Below are 23,285 nucleotides of genomic sequence, written 5' to 3' on the forward strand. Positions count from 1 at the left end.
ACAAACAATCTATTCTGTGCGTCGGCACGTCGTTCTACGGCGCGTGATAAGTCTTGCATCGTTGGCCGGGTCCGTAGATTCCCCTCTTTCTCTCTCTCTTCCTTTCTCTCTCTCTCGCTTTCTTTTTCTTGCCCCGTGACACATGGCGGTGAGTTCCTGTGAAAATTTCGGCATCGCTCAAAAGCTGAAGTCAAACATGGGCGTGTTTCACGAGGTGTCTCGGTAAATCCGGTAAAGCGGCGAAGGCAAATCCCTCTTCTGTCAGCGGCGCGCGCGACGAGCTAAATGCACGGCAATATACACTACCGTCCGCACGTCTCGCGCCGCGCGTTTTATGGTTCGCGGCGAAGATTGAACGGCTCGTTCCCGAAACGCCGTAAACCCACATCTGAAACCTGGGGATGGAGATTACACGGGGTGCGAGTACTCGATCGCCTCTCTCAATGTGTATCTTTGTTGTCGGGCCTTGCGTAACGCAATTTTTCCATCGAACGGCAAGTTTCGCTTACAGACGTAGATCAAAGTGATTTTCGTTGACGCGAAAGAAATTTTTCTACGTCCTCCGTTTCCGAGAACTAAGACGTTTTTTAAGTTTTGAGAAAAGCAAAAAAGCAGTCATCGCGGCAACCGACGTTTAACGTTCTCGTTGCCGCGATATTACGACGAGCGATACTTTTGAAACTGCGAAGGGGACGAAGAAACGCGTATTTAGCTGCAAACGTAAAGATAATTTTGCAAATATCAGATTGATCGGCGATACGACGAATCGTAAAATTGCTTTTACGTAACAAACGATGCTAGAACTAGCGCATAATGTCCACGCGATTCGCTGGTATTCACGCTGCGCGTCGTAAAGAACGTAAAAGTCGCAGTATCTGGCATTCCAGCATCCAATAAACGCTCTGTCGCAGAGCGTGCGGAAGAATCTCGCGCGACAAGTTTCATTATGTCACGTAGGACTCGCGTACCGTGGCTGGTCGGCGAATCATCGAACGCGCGGTCGTGTTCTCGCGGAAACCAGATTTACCTCGCGGAGCAAGTCACGAAGAAACCGCGTTTGCCGAGAGATCGATGCGCGCTCAAATATCGAAACGCAAACGCAGCGTCTAGCGTCTGCGGGAAAGTGACACGCCAACGGGAAACATCGCCGGACGCCGAAGGTAAACAACATTGTCAAACCTTTGGTTTTTCTCGCACGACAGCCATCGTCTCTGGAACGATGCGAGTCGTTTGGTAAATCGATTTTAGTTTCTAATAAGAAGAATTAGAATTTATGCGACATACATCGACGAGCGATCGTGTTTCGACGAATATTTCGGACAGCGAAAATAAAAGTCGAGAGACGCGTAGCCGAGTTATAAACTTGGACGATATCTTGGCGACCTGGCAAAAGTATTTCTTCGATCGGCAAACAAAAGACACACCTGGGCTTCTTATCTGTCTTCGAAGCGCTTCGGGGAAATTTGCATGGTGAAATCTCCGTTGGAAAAGTCACAAGACGCGCACGCTTGCCTTTACGCTCCTACGCGTTCCAATTCACAGTCAATTACGGTCATAGGTATTACAATGTGACTGGCATGGACAAATTAAACGTTGAATAGCATCGATTCGAATTATTCGTACGATAGAGAGACGACGTATGGAACGCGAAGAATAATCGCTGCATCGCGTCCCCTTTATCGTTATCGAAATTCGAAGGAAGGATGACAGGCTTGCGGAACGATCGAATTGCGGAATAAAATCGGTGAACGAGACGAGGGTGGAGGAGGATCGTAGGTGAAAGCGGTGCTCTATGGAGCGCCACGGTGGTCGCAATAACCTTAGTTCCCTCGTACGTTCGCGGCCGTAGCATTATAACGTGTGCACGTCGCATACTTACGTGGCCAGCACAAGGTGCGGCTTTGGTCCACGATTCTTCTTGGGTTCGCCCTATGCCCATTATGCGAGCGAACTGTTCGTGGTACCTTTCCGTAGGCTCTCGATTAAGCGTCGTTCACAGCGATGTAAATCGAGTTCTTCGCGACCGATCGAGAAATTTTACGCCCCGGAAATATTTCCCTATCGTTTGCGAGACGTATCAGCGTACGATGTCTTGGGATGGATATTTCGATATTCGGGAATAATTTAATTCGACGATTTCTGCATAACGGCTAAAGGATCGATAGAGATCGTGCGCAAAATACGAACGAAGAAGCTCGAGCCTGGAAAAATAGTAGAGCAACGAGTCCGAGTTACGCGGATATTACAACTGAAAGATAAAGAAACTAACATTTATCTAGCGTTAGTAATATAGTTTAATTGAAAACGTGTGTACGGCAGAGGTAAAAATTACTTTTGAGAACTTTTAATAGAGTCTCGATAAAACACGCAACACGATTCAACTGTTGCGTTCTATTTTGATTATCAGCGAGCATTTTGAAACTAATCTCTTTATCTAAGTTGTTAACGAGTGCAACTGATAACGATGGACAATAAAGTGCCGCAATTATGGAATTGTACTTTGTTAACGTCCGACGGTGGAGTAAAAATACAAAGTACATAATCTGTGAGTGTGTGTGTGTGTGTGTGTGCGCGTGTGTAGAAGAACGACGTTACTGATATTGGTAAAACACGGAATTCTATGAACGGAGCTTCTTTATTTCGCCGATCTATTTCTAAATAGATTTAGGATGAAATTTCCACTTTGCGTGCGCTGGAACTCGTAAAGGTTTCGACGATTTATATTTCTTACTCTGAACTATTTGAAATTTCCAATTTTCGACACTTTGCAAGACCACGCGTCTTCGTTTTTACGCAGCAAGTTAAAGTACAAATTGGCATGTAAAAGATCGTATTCTGAATCTCGTTGCGTCTCGCGTAAATTGCTATTTGATTTTACGCAAAATAGTCGAATAACAAAAATTGACAAACGCATAAATTTATACTTTTATAATAAGTTTACGTTATGTGCGTGTACTGTTGCGAAGAAAATGGCGAATCGCTTAGACGAAGATCGAGTACGATACGCAAAGTGGTCGAGAGTCCGAAGAACATGATAATTTTCAGTGTTACGACTCAACTAACAATCTCTGTCTTTAACTCGAAAACGACTAAAATGTCGCTTGCTTCGAACCAAAATCCGGTACCACCGTCCGGATAGTTCCGAATGCCTCGTATAAATAATCACAAGCTCTCTCGTTTCTTTTGAAAAAATAATAAGAATACGAATACGAAAGCATCGACCATGAGCCTAATCCATCCACTGTTCGTTATCAATCGCGAGCAGAGTGGCGCGTACGCGCGTACAAATGGATCGCGCGAGTTTTCCACCGAGAAATCGCATGGCGGTAAAAAGGATTCACGCGATTGCGAAACGACCAATTGTGAAAGAACCATTAGGCAGACGAAGCAGAGACGTATGCATACAGACGCGTTGCCATTGGGTGCGTCTGCGTATCTGCGACTCGCGACTTCGCGCCGACCCAACAACGCGACTGGAGCTTTGATGTAGCCGCCATTCTGAGAGACACTTATTATCGTCGTGTCTGACAACGTTTTCAGACATATCGGGCTGCTTCGCGGACTGGGTGGCCTAAAAAATCCTCCGCTGGTCGATCCCTTCTTCGTTCACGACGATCGAGATCGATGCTTTTCGAAGGATTTTACTTAAAAAAATTACTCGTCCGACCACTGTTAGTACATTGCCAGGCAGTTGCTAGCATACGTAATATCAATTCCTTGCTTAATCATCTTTCGACTGTTCGATCTTCGAATAGGCGGATATAGAAAGATCGAAGCCAACGAAGACTCTCTGGAATAGATGGAAACTTAACGAGCGATATCGAACTGTGAAATCGAAACTGAAGAGAAGCGACGTTTCATCGGGTGGACATCGACTCGATACGATCCAATTTAAGTCTCGAAGAAATTCACAGGGGCGAAGCGATTTCGAAAGCATCGAAAACTTCTTCTCGGAGAAAGTCCTATCGAGATCTCGTCTCTTTGCATAAAAATTCACACGTGGCTGTCGAACGATTCGACTTTGGACGCGAGCGATATCATTAAGCAATAGCGAGTAATATCGGGGAAGATTAATTGGGCTTAGTCTGTAATCATACGCTAAACTGAAGTGCACGCTCTGATTATATATTATCACTAACATCTACATCCGTGGAGGGCCGAAAAAAAAAAGGTTTGGGGCGCGTAGCAGCCAGCCCCAGACCCTCGTCGATGCTGAAGCTCGGGACCTACCTGCTAATTCGACGTGGACCTGTCTCGATCGTTCCTCGTTATCTCTGCCCACGGGCGAAGGTGATGGCGTTCACGGTATCGTGTGGCTAGGACCTAATCTATCGGCCTACGGGACCCGTAGGTCGAAAACGAGCCGTGGTATGTACCACGTAGTACCTTTTTCCCTTGGTGCCAGAAGAACGTGACAATATTTGTCGCGGACCGGGCCGATAGCGAGGACGCGCGCTATTTGCCCTGGTAACATTCCCCATGGGATGCCGTCTGTTTGCCCGGCCTTTGTTTCCGCCAGTTTCCGTTTCCTGCGCCAACACGGCGGTCTCTCTGTGATCTATCCCCGCTTACCGAATACGCGTTACTCCGAAACGTTCATCGAGCTCGATATTCCGTTCCTTTTTGTCCCAAGTCGACAGTTGTTACGACAACGCGATGCAATACGAGACAATATGCTTCCAGAGGTAACATTAGCTGCTGTCTTACTTTCTTACTACGCTACGTATTAGATACCGTCAGTTTTCAGGATCTTTCTTCCATACTATCGTTACGACATGCGTCTACCATCGTGCAATTCAAGTAATACACGAAGAAAGTTTATATTTACCTCCAGCTGGAATTATTTATGAAATATATTTATTGTTATTCATTCGACGATTCTATTAGCCTTTAGCGGAGTTAATAAATGGCACGAATAATCAGACAGAGACGTTCAAATCGAACCACTAAGCGGGATTCATTTAGTTTGGCAGCAGCAAGTAGATTTACTCGGCCTATCGTACCGAGGATTACCATGTACATAAATTAAGCGCAAAAGTCTAGTAACAGGAGAAATATTCCTTCGAAAGCGATAATACGAAGGTCCTGATACGATAAAATATTTGTCTCCTCTTATATCTTTACGCCGTACATCGCGAATGCTCGTTCTACTTACGCTTGGTCCGATCAGCGGCCTATTCCACTGTCCATTGAAACCAGGTAAAGTTCATGTATAACCCAGCCTAAGTCGTCTAGTTGATTTTAACTTTACGTAACGCGCGTCATCCCGCCGCTAATGACACACAAGTCGTACGCCGTCTTTCTAAATTTCTCATTACGTAATGTACAAGGGATCACCGTTGCGCAAACAAGCGAAAAGATTCGAACAAACAGCGTCCGACGATCATGGAAATTATTCGTTATTCGTATCGCTTTCCTCTGGCAGAAATCATTCACGCGTTGCTTCAAATTCCTTGTTGTTAATATATGTTTTACTTTCTCTAACTACATTTGTGTTTCTAGGCTAATTTATTGCAACGTGTTATTAAACCCATTTTACGTTAGTTCGCGGTTGTTGCGGAAGAATATACGATACGACACGATTCGAAAGGAGAGAAACTTATTAAGTCGAAAAATGTAAGATCTTAAAAGTAGACGATAGCTTCGCCAAGTTTTGTTACTGATATTGAGGTTAGATCGCGGATACTTATCAAGCTTACGAAGCTTTTAAAACTCTTTACAGGATTGCGATTAATCGCAGGACAGTTCAGGTTAAATAAAAGGTTAAAGGTCAAATAAAAATCAAATTACTTGATATATATCGATTTTACATATAGGGTCAATTTTTCAGTTTCTCCGGATACTTCTTTGAACTCGGCACAGGAAACCAAAAGCCCAAGACGTTATCTTCGTGATCGATGTTTGCATAGTTTTCGGTAATACGTCCTCCGTAAACATCCTTATCACAGGTTTGTCGCCTGTCAATCTTGTCGACCAACGCATTCTCCTCGTTTCATTCTTTTATCTGAACGTGTTTTCGTTCTATGGGATTTAAAAGATTTATTACTTCCCTTCGTTACGACCAGGATTTTATTAACAAGTTCCGTTTTACCCTTCGGTCTGTTAAAGTTTTATCGACCGGTTCTATCTCGGTTCTGCTAACTTTTCGTAACTCATACGGTTGTTAATTAACAAGCAATGGCAAGATATATTTCGGTCAACTTCGTTCGCCATCTCCTCGTAAGTATACTCTTGGGAAGAGAATTTTTCGATTTAAGCACCATTCATTTAATCGTTAGATTAATTGCAAAGGAAACAGATCTATTCAGGAAAGCTGTCTGCGACTGCTCTTAGTCTATCTTGAGTCGAATTTTTCAATTTTGTTGCTGAAATATTCCTCCGATATATCTACAGCTTGACTCGCAATATCGGGCATTTTGCTCGACAACAAATTTTACAAAGACCCACGTAAATTAGCAGTCTGTGTGAGAACGATTACAATTGCAGAATTTGTTATCTAAGAGTGCCCTCCGACAATCGATAACATTTTCAATATTTCATGGTTCTCGGCATCTTTGTACAATATCGACGATATAATGTCGACGATACGTATCGATCCTAGAACTCGTACGATGCAATTTGCGATTTAATACTTGCAGATTTATGGAAATTTTCAAATGAGAGAAATGAAAAGAGACGTCCAACGGATTGGCAATTGGAATGACAGGCGATAACGGGCAAAAATCAATTCACCCGCGCTTTATCTATTTTCTAACATATCCTGCTCGATCTTCAAAGGAATTCGGTATAGGATTCGAATGTCTCAAATTTCTCGAGGGATCCATCTCGACGGAATTAATGACCATCGCGCGAACAACAGTGGCCGAAGCGATCGCCTTCGTCACCGTTTTTCATTAAGGCTGTAGCCCAGTGGCTGTCATAAATTCCCATAAATTTCTAGCTGTGTCAGCATCGGAATTGCTGTCATCGATTTCCACGCGTATCTGCGAGGGAAATCTCGAAGAAACCTAATCCTTTGCTCGCGGATGCCGGTTTTCATTTTGCTTCCCTAAATATTCCTATCGAAGAGATCAGACGCGGCGAAGAAGTTGGGTCGGACAGAGCCCTTGGAAACGTCTTTTCCCCGTCATCGTTGTCGTCTTCATCTTCGGCTAGATCGGTCCGGACCGGCGTGGAGACGCTGCCCGGTGGCTACAATCGGATTCCAAGCGGTACGTCGGCGTTCTCTTTGTTGCCGATCGCTCACTGGTCTTCTTCGGTCGCTCCTTCTTCCACGCGATCCGCCAGCCTTTCCCGTGGAATTTTTCCACCACTCGATCATCCTGGTGGCTCGCGAAGGAGGCGATAGCCCATTGAATCGTCCAATGAAGCGATACCGCGAGATCTCGCTGGGCGGTACCCTGTACGCTGGCGATGGCTCTCCGGGTCCGCAGTGGGCCGTAGTGGGGTCCGACGGGGACCGACAGGACCCACGCTGGCCGCCGGCTGGTGGGGGGATTGACATCGACTACTGTGCATTTCCCACGTGCCCTGGGAACCCCCGCGGCATCGCGTCAGCCCCCGCTCTTCGTTCTTGCACGCTCCTTCCACCTCCGCTTCCTCCCACACCTTCGTCAGCGTCACTCTTTCTGGCCTCGAGAGAGGCCTCGATAGAGACAAAGAGATCACCGCTGCCGCGGATCCTCTTCCAGGAACCGATTCCAGCTGATCCGCTTTTTCGCGTGGGCGAGCAGATTGACACACGACGCGAACTCGTTTTAGCCGCTGTTCGACGACAAAGGCGACAGGTCCAAAGCTGTGACACGTACACCGGCGTACTGCCTTTTGACGTTTCACGCCGCGTTCCAGACGAATTTGCTTAGCTTCTAAGGCTAGATTCTTTTTGCCGAAACGGCAAACAAATTTTCGCCGTTGGAGACGAAAATCAGAGAGATCGGTAAATGGGTAATAGTCGCGGTGGCTCGGCCAGCACCGCTACCTCCTTTGTACTCTGGCCTAGCTACCGCCCCCGCGGGGGGCAGGCATGCAGAGAGAGGGCGAAAACGAAAGAACTCTTGGCCGGTATTCTTCGAAGAGTGGGAAGACCGTTTCGAAAAGGGTCTATCGCGTGGGCGAAGAGGGATGCTCTCTGATCCAACGGTTACGAGGGCGGTCCTATCGGACCCCGGTGGAAGGGATCGTGGAAGAGAGGGAGCAACTTGAGGAACAGTTGGAGCAAGGGGAGGGCGGATGACCACTATCCCAGGAGCTCAGGAAGCCGCGTCGTCGAAGGATTTGTGAATAACCACGCTGCTATTCGGCGACTGGTCAGACAAGGACACCAGAAGGAAAGAGAGACAAGTTCCGAGGATAAGAAACGCGTCTTCCTCTTCGTTTAGCCCTCTCTTCCTTTTCCTTCTTCTGCTCCCGTTCCTCCTCCGCGATCCTTCGATCCTTACCTCCTCTTCTACGTTTCTCTTCACTACCACCACTACTATTACTACTACTACTACTACTACTACTACTACTACTACTACTACTCCTACTACTACTACTACTACTTTTATAGTCCTACTACTACTAGTAGTGGCAACGTTGTTCAAGGAAGGAAGATCCTGAAGCGTTTCTGGTAGAATCAAGAGAGGCTCACACGAACGAAACGACACAACTGGTGGGCATCGGTGAGTTGGTTCGGTAGGGAGGTGTCTCCCGGTCCTCCAACCAGAAGAAGCGAGACGACGACGACGAAGGAGACCTTTGGCGGTTACACACGGCATCCTACCGTCTTCTGGTGTGCCTACCTATTCGGGCTACCAGCGAACCGAGCGGGCAAACGGAGCTTCAGTCGACGCCGCGCACCCAAACGGTCCAGACCTGTCAGCCCGGAAGACAGCATCCCGACACACGTTCGATAGAGAATCCAATAGAGAATCTCAACGTCTCCAACCAGTTTTCAAGGATTCTCTTCCCTTTCTTTCTCACACTCCCTCGTTCCCCTACGCGGATAACAAACGCACGCATATTCGCTGACCAGTTCCAAAGAAATTTCAAAGGGACGTTTATTTGACCAGAAGTCCGGCAAACATCGCGTCCTCAGAGGGAACTACGAAGCGTGTGCTTTCTACTTCGACCGGTAAGTGCGTCTTTCGTCACTTTTTTTCTTGGTCACGACCTCCTCTTGCTCGTGACAGTTTGCTCTCGCGCGATACGATGAAAATTCACCGATGACACCTTTCCATCTTCGTTGTTTACATTATTTACCGTAATAGTTTGATACTGTTTGGTCTTTTTACAGAATATCTTTTATCCTACAGGCCCTAAAATTGGAATATTTTTAACTATCCGTAATTCCCTTTCTCGTATAATTCGTTTCGATTTTCATTCTTATCGAATTAATATTCGCGACTGTTGGTTCGCGCTTCATTGCACTTGGAAACGCGCGGGCGGGAAAAGGTGTGGTCCACATTCGTTGATGTCTCTCGAGTCTTCGTGGTGACTGGCCCAAAACCGGTAGCGTGCCACAGGGCGGTACACGGTAGCTGGTTCATTTTGATTGGCTACCAGGCTACGCGGTACCGAATCTTTTATTCGTCGAACGCTCTCAAACCAGTGCCATTGGTGTAATAGCTTTTTTTTTATGTTTGGAGAAACGTGATTGATTCGAAACGTAACCACTAGTGGCTTAGGTTGGAATTCGTTGTCCCGCGTACTCTGATTGGACGAATTATAATATCCGGACGATAGTCTTAATCTCTACTTAATTTCTCGATCCTTCATCGATGGAAATCTCGTAATCAACCCTTTCTCTCAAAGTTTTTATCGAAAATTTCTATCAACGGTAGGAATCCCGACATTCGCATCTCGCATTCTTTCGATCGTTCACCCTCGCAAACATTCTCAACCCCCTTGATCAAACTATATCCAACTAACTCGATAACGCGCCAACAACTTTCAAAGCTAAGTCGCTGAGTACGATCCGGTTGACCGCAAAAGGGTCGACCCTTCGATCGATCCAACGTCCCAAAAGCTTCGCCATCGATCGTCCCAGCATTTCCCTTCCTATTGGATGCCAGGGAAGAATTGTAATAAGGAATCACCCTTCCAAGACGAACAAGCCCTTGCACGTTGAGCCCGCGCTACTTTCCAGTACCAGGGTACCACGTCGATCCAGAGGAGGAGGGTGTGGTTCCGCTTGGTGGATTTCTCTGGAGGTTCGGTAGCGACTGGCCGAAAACCGGTAGTCGGCGGTAGGGCGGTGCACAGTAGCAGCTTCTCTTTGGTTGGCTACCGACGAACGAACGAAGGCTACTGCTCCCTTCTTTATTCCTCTATACATACGAGAACGGGTGCACGCACGTCGAGGCGAGCTTCTTGGTTGGCTCCACTCCGTCCTCTCTTTGATTGGCTGCCTCTTCATCCGTGCCCTCCGTCCTTTTGCTCGCGAGGGACCGAGCGTAAACGCGGGAACCTCTTGTCTTCGTCGACAGTCGCGAGGCAATCCCTTTCCCTTCCGAAAGAACGCTTCTGTCGGAGGAATGAGATCGCCAGAGCCGACGACAACCCTCCAGCACGTTGCCAGTTCCTTGGGGGTGGAATATTTAACGTTGACCCTTGGACGAGTGGTTAATCGGTATGAATCTTCGTAACTGGAATATCGCAGCTGCGATTGACAATCCAGTTGCTCTTGTAAGGTCAATGACTCGTTACGAAAGCGACGTGGAAAATTCCGCGCCATTAGCGCAGCTTGACATAATTGGAGTTTTAAGCGGATTAGGTGCTTCTGTCGGTCAATGGGAAATACTTGCAGGGTTTGTGCCGGTATTAAGAGGGGTTAAGCAGCGATTATGGTTATCAGAGTCGATTGAAACGACTGTCTTCCGAGATAGATGTAGGACGAATAGGATTTGAACGAGTTCTCAGAATAGTCTCTGACTGTGAGACGATGGCGAGAGATTGGATCGTGGGAGAGCATGGTTAAACGGTGGCATTGTTTCTAAACAGCGTAGTATTTAGTGGAAAAGTCGGCCATTCCATACGATCTAACACTGCATACTTTGAAATCTCCGCGATAGACTCGTGGCTACCTAAGAAGCGTAATTTTCCCGCCGAAAAGAAGCAGTCGCATATCCATGCGAATCACGACCACGTTTCCACGACCGATCCGAAACGATAACTTTCGGCGGATGACAAGTACGCTTTAACTTTCGTGGGACGTGCCCGTGTTCACGAGTGAAACACGCGTTAGCATCGGTGTTCTTAGAACGCGACAGCCTGATCGAATTGCAGCACGCGTGTCTAACAGGATTAAGAAATCTCAGTTGCCCGGTTTAACGCTATGATTTTATTCTCCTCACAGCCCCCTAAACAACTCCATTATTCCTTACGATGAATCGAAATCGTATTTTACGATGACAGTGTCGTGACCGCGCGAAGGACCCCGTCCATAAAAGCTATACCGGTATTCTTAACCTTCGAGCGTACACGCTTGATATTTTCCAATTTAGAGAAACAGCCAGTGGAAAAAACGTGCAAGATCGGACGGAATAAGAATAAATGGCATTTCGCTCACTTTTCTTACGTATTTCTCAAGGTAAACGAAGATCGTCCGTCGATAACGTAAAATTCACCTCTATATGGCTACATAATTTGCGTGGGTATGTTCATTCGCAGATACCTGCGACGTACTACGCGATCATAACTGCGGGCTTCCATATACATCCTATTATCATACATTATCATACATTAGCTTTGACCTCTTGATTACGACAGGCGTATGGACGAACTTGACTATTGACACGAGCTTCGACATTGTGCCTGATGATTGCTTCTGGTAAAATTAATATCGAGTAACGTGATAGAAATTTCTAGAGATTTCAAAATAAGAATCTTCGTTTTCCGATAGATATTGGAAGAATTCGGAAGGAAGGTAGAAAAAAGAAAATCGGTATAATTGTTTCAATTCGGAAGATCAACGTTAAAAGAACCCGCAAGTGCAAAAAAAATTTGTGTTGCTCCGAATGTTAGAAGTTAAGGTGAATACCGTAGAATTTCAGAATGATAATCTAGCAGCGACGATAGAAAAGGACGAACGAGGTAGACTATACAGAAAAATCGAGAACGAACTATCGATCGGACTATTCTACTTAACGAGATCCTCTTCGATCGAGACTGCCATTCTACTCCATTATTTTCGATCGAACTTCAAAATTCGTTTAAAATATACTAAAGTATAACGCAATTGCATTTATAGCCGGTGAACCGACGATCAACCCCTTGCTATATAACACCGATGTCAAACCAAAAATAGGTGGCGTAAATAATAGTAAATTCCAAGAATAAACTTTCCCCTTTTCGATTCAGAATCGCGTAAATTTCACGTCATACCCATGAATCAGCGATGTTACGAATTGGCGATAAGCCGGGCGTAAAATACGTTTGATTCAAACTCCAAATGGCAGAGAAATATTCAGAGATATCGTAAGAGAGAAACGTCGAAGCATATCTGAGCTAAGGGCGACATTTTTGTGAGAATAATTGGAATTCTTCGCCTACACGCAATCTCGAATAGACGAATCACGGATGCGTGCTCCGATCTGGCGGTTCGCCTGAAACGAAACGGAGAGGCGGAAAGCAAAAAGCGGGTAGAGCAGATTCGTGCGTAACACGCAGCTCCGATTAGGCCCCACCGCCGTTAGGCAGCCTAACCAACCGGGATACGCCCAGCCACGCTTATTACTCATTCGGACACGCCACTTTATTCGAGCGTGCGCCGTGTGCTTACCTTGTGCTACCAGTAGCACCGGACGTGGCTCCTGCACAATGGCCGCGGCGGACCCCGCGATCAGACCCCGGGGGCCTTTTTTATTGCTGCCTCTCCACTCCGCGGGACCTCTCTTTTCGACGACTCGCCGAGCAATAAGCTTCCTCCGGCGTTGCGTTCGTTTTTAACTTGCTTCGTTACTTCCGAACACCCCTTCTTCCACTCCTCTGTAACTAGTCGGACAGCAGACGTCGAAGAGCGGAGGACCCGATGGACAGCCCGCATCGCTGACAGTCTCGCCGTTTCTAGCGATAAAGCTATTTGGAAACCGTAGTTTGTACAACAGGATTGATTTGATTATACGATTCGTAAGTTTTAAGACCAGTTTCTACGGGATAAAACGTTCAGAAACATAGTACTTCTTTCTCAAGTTTTCACGCAAAAGGATTCGCGTTTCTACGTGTCAATCTTTCGTGCAAAAAGCTGTTAGCGTTCTAAGGATAGCACGTCGAGGATAGTGGTGTTTCTGTCTTGTTCGTTCGAAAGTCGACACATCTTTACGTTCATTTCCCTTCGCTTAATTCTTCGACCATCTTCGTATTCAGTCCACAGGCAAAATTACGATTTTCATGGATCAACGAGATCGAATCTTGTCCAAGGAGATAGCACCGTGTGCTTCATTAATCCCATACTAGTAAGTTTCTCGATTGCTTCGAGACTCATCTCGGAGACTGCACAAGTAATCATTTACTATCACTACTTGTTCGAGGTAACTTTCTAAGCACGATTCCAAGCAAAACTGCGTATCTCGGTAAAGCGCGATTCTTTCAAGATGCCCCTACCCCAGCCAAAGTACCTTCGAGCAACCTCTTCTTAACGTTCTTCGTGGAAAATACCCATGTGCCTGTCGAATCATACAGCGTTACTACTGCGAAATCGACGGCGCGTCGATCGCTTGCATCACAGCTAAACTCGTCGAATCGCACCACATCACCGATATAATTTGGCGTGTTCGTATATCTAATGATGCAATACCACCAACGCATTCGGTGGACCAATCTCCATCTTACGAATTTTTTACTTCCGTCGATCTTTCGCTGCCATTGTGTTGCACGATCAGCAACATCAAAATTCCGTAAATTGGAATCACGTAAAAATGCGAAATCTTCATTGGGAATATCTCTCGTTCGAGTATACGTCCGTTAGGAATCATCGGTTGCATAGAAGAATCTGCTACGCGATCGTTACGACTATTTCGCATTTCTATGAGAAATCCTCAAACCTCGATACAAAAGAGCGATGCGATTGCGATTTCGCAGCGGTGACGACGTGCGTCTGCGCATTGCCAACGGTGGGATCGCACGCTCGTCTGCGTGGTACTATTAAAAATACGATCTTTCCGAGCCGCAAAGCGTCACCGTTTTAAAATCGCAACGACGTCGCGTCGCTTGTCCCCGCCGGGTTTTAGGTACCATTCCGGTACCTAATCGTTGCCATGCAGCGCGGATCGAGCGGTCGCGTCTCCGGGAATCGATCCGAAAATCATTGCTCCTTTATTTCCCGCAGGTAGAGAGAGCTAGGAGAGAAAAAGAAGGAGAACGAAAAAAAAGAAGAGAGAGAGAGAGAGCGTGTTCCCGCGAGGAGGTACAGGCCGAGTGATCTCACTCGCAGGAGTTAGCCGGTCGGGACTAGGTTTGCGCAGGAGGAGAAGAGCGACACCGAGAGAGCATCGTGAGAGAGGGACCAAAAGGAGAGAGGAAGCTCGGTGAAAGAGAGAAAACGTGCCCCTTGTCGGGACAAGAGGGACAGAGACGCCGTTATAGGCTTGTAACCTGGTGGAGGGAGTGACTCGAGGCGTTAGCAGGACCGCGAGAGAGGAGGTAGAGGGAAAGGAGACAGAGAGTCGACCAAGAGAAGGAGCGGTGGGAATTTATAAGGATGTTCGCGATAATGCCGATGGAGACAGAGGGGCACGGCAGGGAGTTCGGCCGCCGGCAGAAGATGCGCGCCAAGTGCACGGTAGAGTTCGTCTGCAAGTACTGCCAGCGGCGCTTCACGAAGCCCTACAACCTCATGATCCACGAGCGCAGCCATAAGGACGACGTGACCTTCACCTGTGAGGTCTGCGGAAAGTCCTTCAAGCGACAGGATAACCTCAAGCAACACAGGTACATTTCGCCCGGAATATTCTTTTAAATATCTATGTACGTGCATACGTCTGTTATATGCCTCTATTATATATCCGTGTATATGTAGATACATATATAGAGACACGTATATACGTACATATGAACATTTTTTTTATCGAGTCTGTTCTAATTCGCCGCTCGGCGACGGGACTAATTCCGTGGTTGATTTTCGCGCTGACCAGACGTCCATCAGACCCAGGATCGCTATTTTTCGTCTCTGTACGGGTTAACAGTGCAGTAGTCTTTCTTATACTTTGTTTTCTGCTCTTTTTCTTCTTTTTCTTATGTTTTTTTTTTTTTTTTTTGTTCGTTCGGTCCCGTGGTGATGTGGTTGATCGTGGATTGCCGTGTCGCGATAGCAAGTTGCATCGAGTGATGATTATGAATGAACTAGTGCGAGCTGAAAAGGTCGCGCACCGTGCCCGTGACACTGACAGACTCGACGAGCTCGTGGCCATTTCGAGGAGAGATTGTGGTGAAGTTCGACGTGATCCTGGTGTCTGAAGACGAATTTCGTTGACGTGTTTCTCGACGTCTGGTGTCGATCGCGCGGTCACTTTCTCGGAGCTGGTCCCGAAAAACCGATCGCTACGGCTCGTTCGAAGATTGACAGTAGCTGAAAGACGTGTCTGTGCTCGATTCGTGTTCCGTCGCGAATGTTCTTGAACGTGAAGTGCGGTAACGTAAAGTTCGAACAGTGATAAATCGATATCTTTCGTGTCGGGCGTACTCGAATCGATGTTCTCGAATACCTTGATAAAATTCCGGTCAGAAAATGTTGAAATTTGTGTTTTAACATGAAAAATCGATATCTTTTCCGCGATGTTTGCGCCGATAGCCGTATAGCAGTGTTCGCGTTAAAAAATTTTTGTGGAAATATGACAAAGAGATAAGCGGAGTGATTTAACAAATTTTTTCCGATTCCTTTCGTTAAACTGTTCGTCGTTTCAATGGTTTTTAACGCTAAAGTATTAACCTCGATACGTTGCAAAATTCAAGTGTCATGTGAAAGAAAAATTAACAGGCATAATCGTTTTTCGAAAATTTATCAGAAGAATCTTCGCGTTTCCGATAACTATAAACGTAGGTTCGGTGATAAAATTGTGATCTGAAGGAAAAGTTAAAACTCGCGAAAAAAAACTCAGCTACAGAAGTTGACGTTTCTGCCGAATCGTCTTAGCATAGTCAAACATTGTTATTCGTCGAATATTTTCTTTAAATACAGTCGTTAAATTCTTCTCGTACATTTGTTTCAAAATGTAAAACAAAAATCACGTTTCGGTAATAAAAGCAAGGCAATATTACCGAAGGAACTTTTTAAACGAAACATAAATTGCATTTCCACAAAGAAATAACGAATAAATTCAACGTTATAACGTTTCGAAGCGAGTCGTTTCCCGAAATTTCGATGGTAGTTCCGTTCCATTCGATTCTCAGTCCCGTTTAGTTGGTAAAATACGACGAAAGTGCATTCGTTCGAAACCTATCGATTTAAAACGAACTAGCCGCGCATATTGTGTATTGACCCAAGCGAGCAAGAACATAGGGACCACTTCGAAAACCGGTCGGGTCACCAGTAGGACCTTTTGTAAGACGAAAAAGTATAATCCAACGAAGACAGTACTTCATTTAGTGATTCATCCTGCTGGATGATTTCCCACCGACGATTCGTCAATCTTTTTCCTTTCCCATCATGACGGAACCATCGTCGTTTCAATGCGAAATCGCGTCGAGAAACTCGGTTGAGAATAATCGTCGTCGAACGAAGCACAGACACGTTCGTTCAAAATAAAAATATATTTTTCGTATTCGATAAAACGAGAAATATGGTTAAGAATTTGACGTTTGAAACTTTCGCCGCACTTTCCATGCGAAAAGGTTTACCTCGTGAAATTTCGCAGTCCCGTTCTATGCGAATTTTTAAAAGTACGGTAAAATATCGAAAATGGATAATTTTATGCAATATCCTGTGAAATAACGAAGTTTTTTCTATTTCAAGACGTATTACAACGTGTTTCGACGAGTGACGAGATATTTCGAGATAAATTTTGTTCGTCAATTAGATTTACGTGTTCTGGCACAACGAATTTCATTGTTTTAGCAAATATTCGCGAAAATAGCTAGCTTTTTACGATAAAACGTGAGAATTGAAAAGCGAAAGTTCGCTCGCTCCAGCCGGACGTAACTTCGCGACCCGTCGGTCGTCGACAATCGGCAATCAAATATGAATTGGCTATGAAACGTCAAACGAATATAAAATACACCCCTAATAATCGTAATTTTTTGCACACTGACAGCCAAATATTTCCGCCAATGCAAATTTCCATAAAATTTTGTATCGTTGATACGAAAAGCGGAAACTTCTTCGTTTATGAAATCGCACTTTCCATTTCAAGAAATATATACTTCGCGTGTTGTTAGATAACATTTTTCATTTTAGTTCCATCCTATAAACAATAAACAATTATATTTCTTGCAGTTTCGCTAATTGCAAAGAAAATAAACGATTTTGTTAATACGAAGAAGAAAAGAATTTGAAATTTAAAATCGCTGGGAATTTTTAATCAAGTCCCCAAAATTACATGATTTACGTACAACTTTAATTTGACTGAAATTACCAGTATTTCAAGCAATTCTGAGAGACGAAACTTCTGTTATTCTTCTTGTTCGATATTAAACGTAGTAATTCGAATGCTCGAGCTAGCATAAAATGCATGATATATAAAGGTATAATTTAAACGAAAAAGTTACTGCTTTTACGGAAATACCATGGAGTTAATAAAAACGTCGATATCTCCGGCGGTTGACATCGCTTCATTAAAAACGAAATTTACTTATCAGGAACGAGAATGATTTGGCGTATCGTGTACCGGTCTCGCAACTTCGTAAATCACTTAACAATTAGTAGCAACCTCCGCTCTAACATAATGCAAAACTCTAAAAATTAATAGCTGGAGAAGGAACACAATGTATATAAAGGTATATGAAGAAAAGGATACATAAAATATTGTTCTAAAATATTTAAGAAGAGATATTTGGCATTCGTGCACGAAATAGTGAAAGGACGAAGAGCAGAGAAATCAACTTTTTAGAAAATCAGTTTGTATTAGAAAATCATTGATTGCTCGATCGATTTTGAACACAACGAGAAGAGAATACTTTTTTGATAATTCGGCTAATTGTCTTTGGATCTGAATTTCGTCGACGATCGAGCGAACCGGGTCATTTTCACGCGTGACCTTTCCGCGGCATATTGGCCTTGCGTAGTGGTAACGTGTCACCTTCACCGTGGTAATTTCGCGTAGGAAAACGAAGAAGGTAGAGAGGGAATCCGCGTAGATCCGCGAAGTTCACGTCCTTCCTCCCATGACGCCGTCTTGGCACTTTGAAGATCAGTCTGACCCATAAATCAGTCTGAAATAATGCTGCCTCCGCATGGAACGTGCGAGCCAGCGAGCGTGCGCACGCACGTTCGAACGAGCGAGCGATAAAATAAATCTTCGATACTGGTGGATACTAATGGATACCTTGTATGTAACGGCGGTGGTCTTGTTTTCTGTTCTGTTGTAGATGTGGGTGGCGGTGAGCGGGAGCTCTGAACCTCCTGCACCTTGACACACACACAATGTACACGCAACAACAACAATATCAACATGATCAACAAAAAGAAATTCTAACAACTCAACAACAGCCCATAACAACAAAAAGTTGCAATCCACGTTCTTCTCTATCGTTTGACATTTATATATACTTAAATAGTCTTCCCCTCTTGTTTCTATTATCTTTTTATTTCTTTTTTATCGTACTCGTCACTCAAAATTTGCCGCGTTATGTCCCTGTCGCAATCGCGAGAACAACGCACGATCATCCATTCCGTGCATTGCTACCGCCACCACGAGATAAAGAAAAAAGAACAAGGAAGGATATAACACACCCAGCATGCTATAAAAGATCTACACTTCTATCAACGCTATCCACCTTTTTCGATATTCTTCCGCTGTTTCCGCTACGATCGACGATCCACGATCGCATTTATCGCCTTCTAATTTCTACTGATACTAACACGAGCGCGCACAACAGCCCCCCTCGCTAATCGCGAAGCGGTGGAATTTGATTTGCTAATTAGGAGAAGAAAAAAAAGTGAGGGAGAGGGAGAGGAAGCAGACAACTTCTTGAAGAGAATTTTCCTCATCTTCCGATTTCGACCATCTTTGTTCCAGGAGCATACACTCTGTTCCCTACAAGGGCTCCAACGGCTACTCAAATGGCTATTCGAATAGCTACTCTAGGTACTAGAAGCCATCCGGCCAACTAATATCCTAAATCTTCTCCCGTAGAGACGCGTTTCTCTCTGTTTCTGATTAGGCTAGTTTCATGCCGCCTGGTCGTGGTTCAACAAATATTTTTTGGAATTTCGACGAAGCCTGTACGTATGTACATAAACGTACGACGATGGAATTTTCTACATACGAGCGTGCAAATGAAATGTAGAAACGGAATAACGTGTCGGCCGTTCTGTTCAGAAAGAATTAGTTTCTAGATAGTAATTTTAAATGACGATCGAACACAGGAACGTCTCTTCAATTGGAAATCTTGCTTTACATCGAGTCGATCGTGAATTATGTCGAATTATTCTTCTTCCAGTTCTATTCAAAAATTAAGAAACGAAAGAAAAATCAGTAGAAAGAACGAGATCTGAACTCGGTAAATGTTCAGACACCTTGCGTTGGAAAGAAACGAAAGGAGAACGAGCGTGACACGAAAAACGATAGAAAAAAAGCTCTCGACAACGATCCAACGATGAAAATAAAAATCCACGTCGAAATTCCGAGAATCTTTTGACCCGATCACGCGTCCATTCTTCTCGTTGTCCGTCTGTCGGTATTCCGAGTCGATCGATTAATTAATCAACTCGAAAAGACGCAGCGCGTCAGCCTACTGAGTCGCAAGGGAAACAGTTCCGTAATTACTGATCGTCTCCTCGCCTGTCTTACGAACCTCGCTTCTCGCTCCTTCATTCCGCTTCTCCGATTATTCTTTTTTTTTTTATTTTTTTTTATTTTTTTCGCTTCTGCCACTTTCCCGTATTCCGAGCCTAGACACCTAGACGCCAGCCACAGCAAGTCATCGAGACTTTTCATCGCGACAAAAGACATGGAGAGACAGAAACAAAACAAGAAGAATCACGTCAATGGTGTCAACCGTGTTAGAATTTCATCGGCACGAGGCTCCCGAGGATTCCATGCAAAATCAAATTAATCGAATCGTTGAATTCACACCAAGACGAGAGCTGGAGGTTAGAATACCGAAGATCTGATCACGACACGTTTCACATTCGTTAAACGGATCTCTATGATCTTTCGAGAGTATTTCAAGCATTCCTCGATCGAAATTTCTCGACAATTCGAAGAACGTGCGAGATAACAAACGAAATCGTTCTACTTGAACGTGTTTAACGAATGTCCGCCGGTGAAGGATAGTCAGGAGTTGCATAAGATCGTGGAAAGGCAGACAGGGAAATCTAACTTCGTTATCAGCGACACGTTCGAAGAACACGAAGTATATGCCCAACCAGTTTTCGTTATCTCGAAAAATCTACTCGCCCGTGGTTCCTGCTTTCTCCCGACCGAGCTAAGTAACATCTTAATCATGGAAAGCAAAGCCGCCGTAATTCAGTTCGAGCATCCATGGGAACAGAGCAACGAGGCCAAGGTCGTACGAAGAAAATCATCGCACGCTTTCGTCCGTAAGATCGAAATTTCATCGCTTGCCATTCTCGCCTTACCAAATTCGAAACTTTCGATCGGAAACTATTAAAGGAACTGTAACACGCACGAGAATCTTTGGAAAGGTGGTCAGAAATAAATTAAAAGATCAGATTGATTAATCGCACGAAAGAAATGCCCGTCGAGGGCCACGAATCCGGCGAACGAAGCATCGAAAAATTTGAATTTCAATATCAAAGGGGTTTCGGAATCGCCGATTGGGATTCACGTTGGCCCGGAAGCGGCTAATTTGAATTGGAAGATCCGCTCGTTTCACGAGCAGGTGGCAACAAGCGGAGAAAAAAGGAAGGCTCCGTGTCAACAGTGTTACACGAGGACCTCGGGCTAGAGTTCCAAATTAGGCCGCGTAATAACCCGCTTCAAAGATGCTGCTGAGGACCGGATGCTACCGTGGGACCACGCCCAAGCCTGGAGCGACGCGTTCTTCGCCCGACATCAACATCTGGCCATCAGGATCACAGCCGAGTCGTCTCGAGGGCTCGGTTCCGCGTGATTCAACGCGATCCAACGGGAAGAATCGAATCAAGATATCTCGGTGGTCCCATAGCGTACCAAGGCGAACCGAAATCGCGAGCGAAGCAACGTCTAGCCGGAGACGCGACCAGACGACCTTGGAAATGTGAAACAAGGCGAGTCCGCTGACGCAGATAGCAGTCAGCTGGAATCGGTTTCCAGTGGATGAACCGTCGACTCTGCAAGTGTCTCTTCGATTTCGCGCGGATACGAAACCTCGGCCGTTCGATCGAGAACGGCGTGATCGATTGCTATCGAGCGTTTCCTAGACTGGACGGCCGTTGGCGCGACCGTATCGTTCTTTCGTCTTCGTAACCTTTCTCGTGGCTTCGTTGCTGAACATCGGCGTTGGGAAAAGCGTTGGGAGAAAACGGAAACCGGTCAGGCACGTTCGAATCCATTGAAGATGTCATTGGTAATTTTTGGTCTCAAGGTCTTATTCTTGGCTTTCTACTTCAAGGATATTTTTCTATTAATTTCAAGATTAGTTTCCGACGAAGATCGTGTGCTTGTCGAATGGACGAAAAAGAAATATCAAAGGTACAAAATTCAGGACAATCATCAGTCATCTTACAATGTATTTAACCAGACCGCCATAGACGAAGAAACAACTATTTCTTTTTTCCGTCACCGGACGTTCGATCAAAATATAATTACTTTGCGTAAAATTTAAATTTCATACTTCCCTGAAAGGATGATGTATTACACGCGACTCGAGCTGCACAGCTGCCTTTTACTTTTTTTTCTCTTTCTTCTTAGGGATACATTCTGACACGGTCGCGTGTCGGTCGCGATCGACAAATTTCCGGGACTAGTTTTAACGCGTCCACATTCTAAATTAAACACTTACACACGGCGTGGATGAGAAGTAAAAATAATTATTTGAACGACTCCGACTTTCGTAAGCTGCGACGTCTCGAGGGTGCTCGAGATGGATCGATCGGTCAATTGTTCGTCAGCGTCGAAAGTCTGCGGCGATCACATCGACAGAAAGCTATAAAAAACTTGACTCGATCCCTTGAGATATTGAAATTGTATTAAATTCGACTGTCATCCTCTCGGGAGACCTGTTTCTCCGGAACGGAACGGAAATTAGGGAAAGAAAAGGAACGAAGTTGGAAAAAAAAGGAAAGAAAGCAAAGTCGCGCTTTGTATATACCTTGAAAATGACAATTTATCGCTATATTTTCTAATATTGTATCGTATTACGAACAACGCGATTATCACGTGCGTATTATTATTATTATTATTATTATTATTATATAATTATTAATTATTGGACGAACGTTATGGAAGAAAACTAAAAAAATGAATAGTCGTTAGTCAATGCGCATCGTAGCCAATCGATAGGCCTCTCGATCCCCGTAGAAGCTGTATTCACGTTTTTACCGATTAATAGAAGTGATAATAATGTTATTATTATATTTTATATTATATATTATTATATATTATATTATAATTATTATAATTATATATTGTAACGTGTATCTATATCTATATTCCTGTATCGCTAGCTTTACAAGTGAACCGAGGCGCACGGTCAGCCCGGTGACAATGTGAAAAACAGACAGAACGTATGTGTGCGTGAAAGAGTGTGAGAAAACGTATGAGAGCTAGAGAGAGAGAGCGAGAGGTGATTCTGTTGCTTTTCTCTCGAAGAGAGATAAGACGACACGAGTATGCGTGACACCTCTCCGTGTGCTTTCGGGGAATCGCATTGTACTTGTGGGCACGTCCCACCCTACCGGCCTACCAATAAATTTTGCCAAGTCGTAAAACGCTGTTCCGCACTTTTTTCTTCTTTTTTCTCTCTTTTTTTTTTGCCTTTATTTCCTTCTTCTCCTTCTTCTTCTTCTTCTTCTTCTGTGCGGGCCGCGCGAGCGCGAGCGAGCACATTTTCACGAAATCCGCCGTCCCATCGTTTTTTCCATGGCCGACGAGTCCAGCCGATGAAAGTTATCGGATGACCATGTTCATCCCGATGCCTCGCATCTCTGCTCGAACCGAGGCTGATTTGTTGTCCGTTTAATTGAATTATTTTAATGGGCCCCTCAGGGT

General features: G+C 44.9%; 1 protein-coding gene across 3 annotated transcripts; it reads left to right on the plus strand.

The window, feature by feature from the left end:
* Window positions 1-918: 918 nt before the first annotated feature.
* Window positions 919-23,011, plus strand: drm (odd-skipped family member drumstick). Of its 3 annotated transcripts, none has more exons than XM_033329991.2 (4): window positions 919-1,160; window positions 8,549-9,112; window positions 14,306-14,907; window positions 19,149-23,011. In XM_033329991.2, the coding sequence occupies exons 3-4, from the start codon at window positions 14,678-14,680 to the stop codon at window positions 19,222-19,224; spliced, it is 306 nt and encodes a 101-aa protein (XP_033185882.1). In that variant the 5' UTR covers window positions 919-1,160; window positions 8,549-9,112; window positions 14,306-14,677; the 3' UTR covers window positions 19,225-23,011. The 3 variants fall into 3 exon arrangements, with proteins under 3 accessions (XP_033185882.1, XP_076478813.1, XP_033185881.1); XM_076622698.1 differs by having other exon boundaries at window positions 966-1,160; window positions 18,499-23,011; XM_033329990.2 differs by lacking the exon at window positions 8,549-9,112 and having other exon boundaries at window positions 966-1,160; window positions 18,499-23,011.
* Window positions 23,012-23,285: the final 274 nt, after the last annotated feature.

Source organism: Bombus vancouverensis, chromosome 11 (assembly GCF_051014615.1).
Source record: "Bombus vancouverensis nearcticus chromosome 11, iyBomVanc1_principal, whole genome shotgun sequence".
In the NCBI taxonomy this organism is placed as follows: Eukaryota; Metazoa; Arthropoda; class Insecta; order Hymenoptera; family Apidae; genus Bombus; species Bombus vancouverensis.

What these genes read in the sequence shown, in the direction of transcription:
- drm (XM_033329991.2), top strand. Translation starts at nt 14,678, where the DNA reads ATGTTCGCGATAATGCCGATGGAGACAGAGGGGCACGGCAGGGAGTTC. An exon ending in GATAACCTCAAGCAACACAG is followed by an intron (nt 14,908 to 19,148) that starts GTACATTTCGCC and finishes TCTTTGTTCCAG; the next exon opens with GAGCATACACTCTGTTCCCT.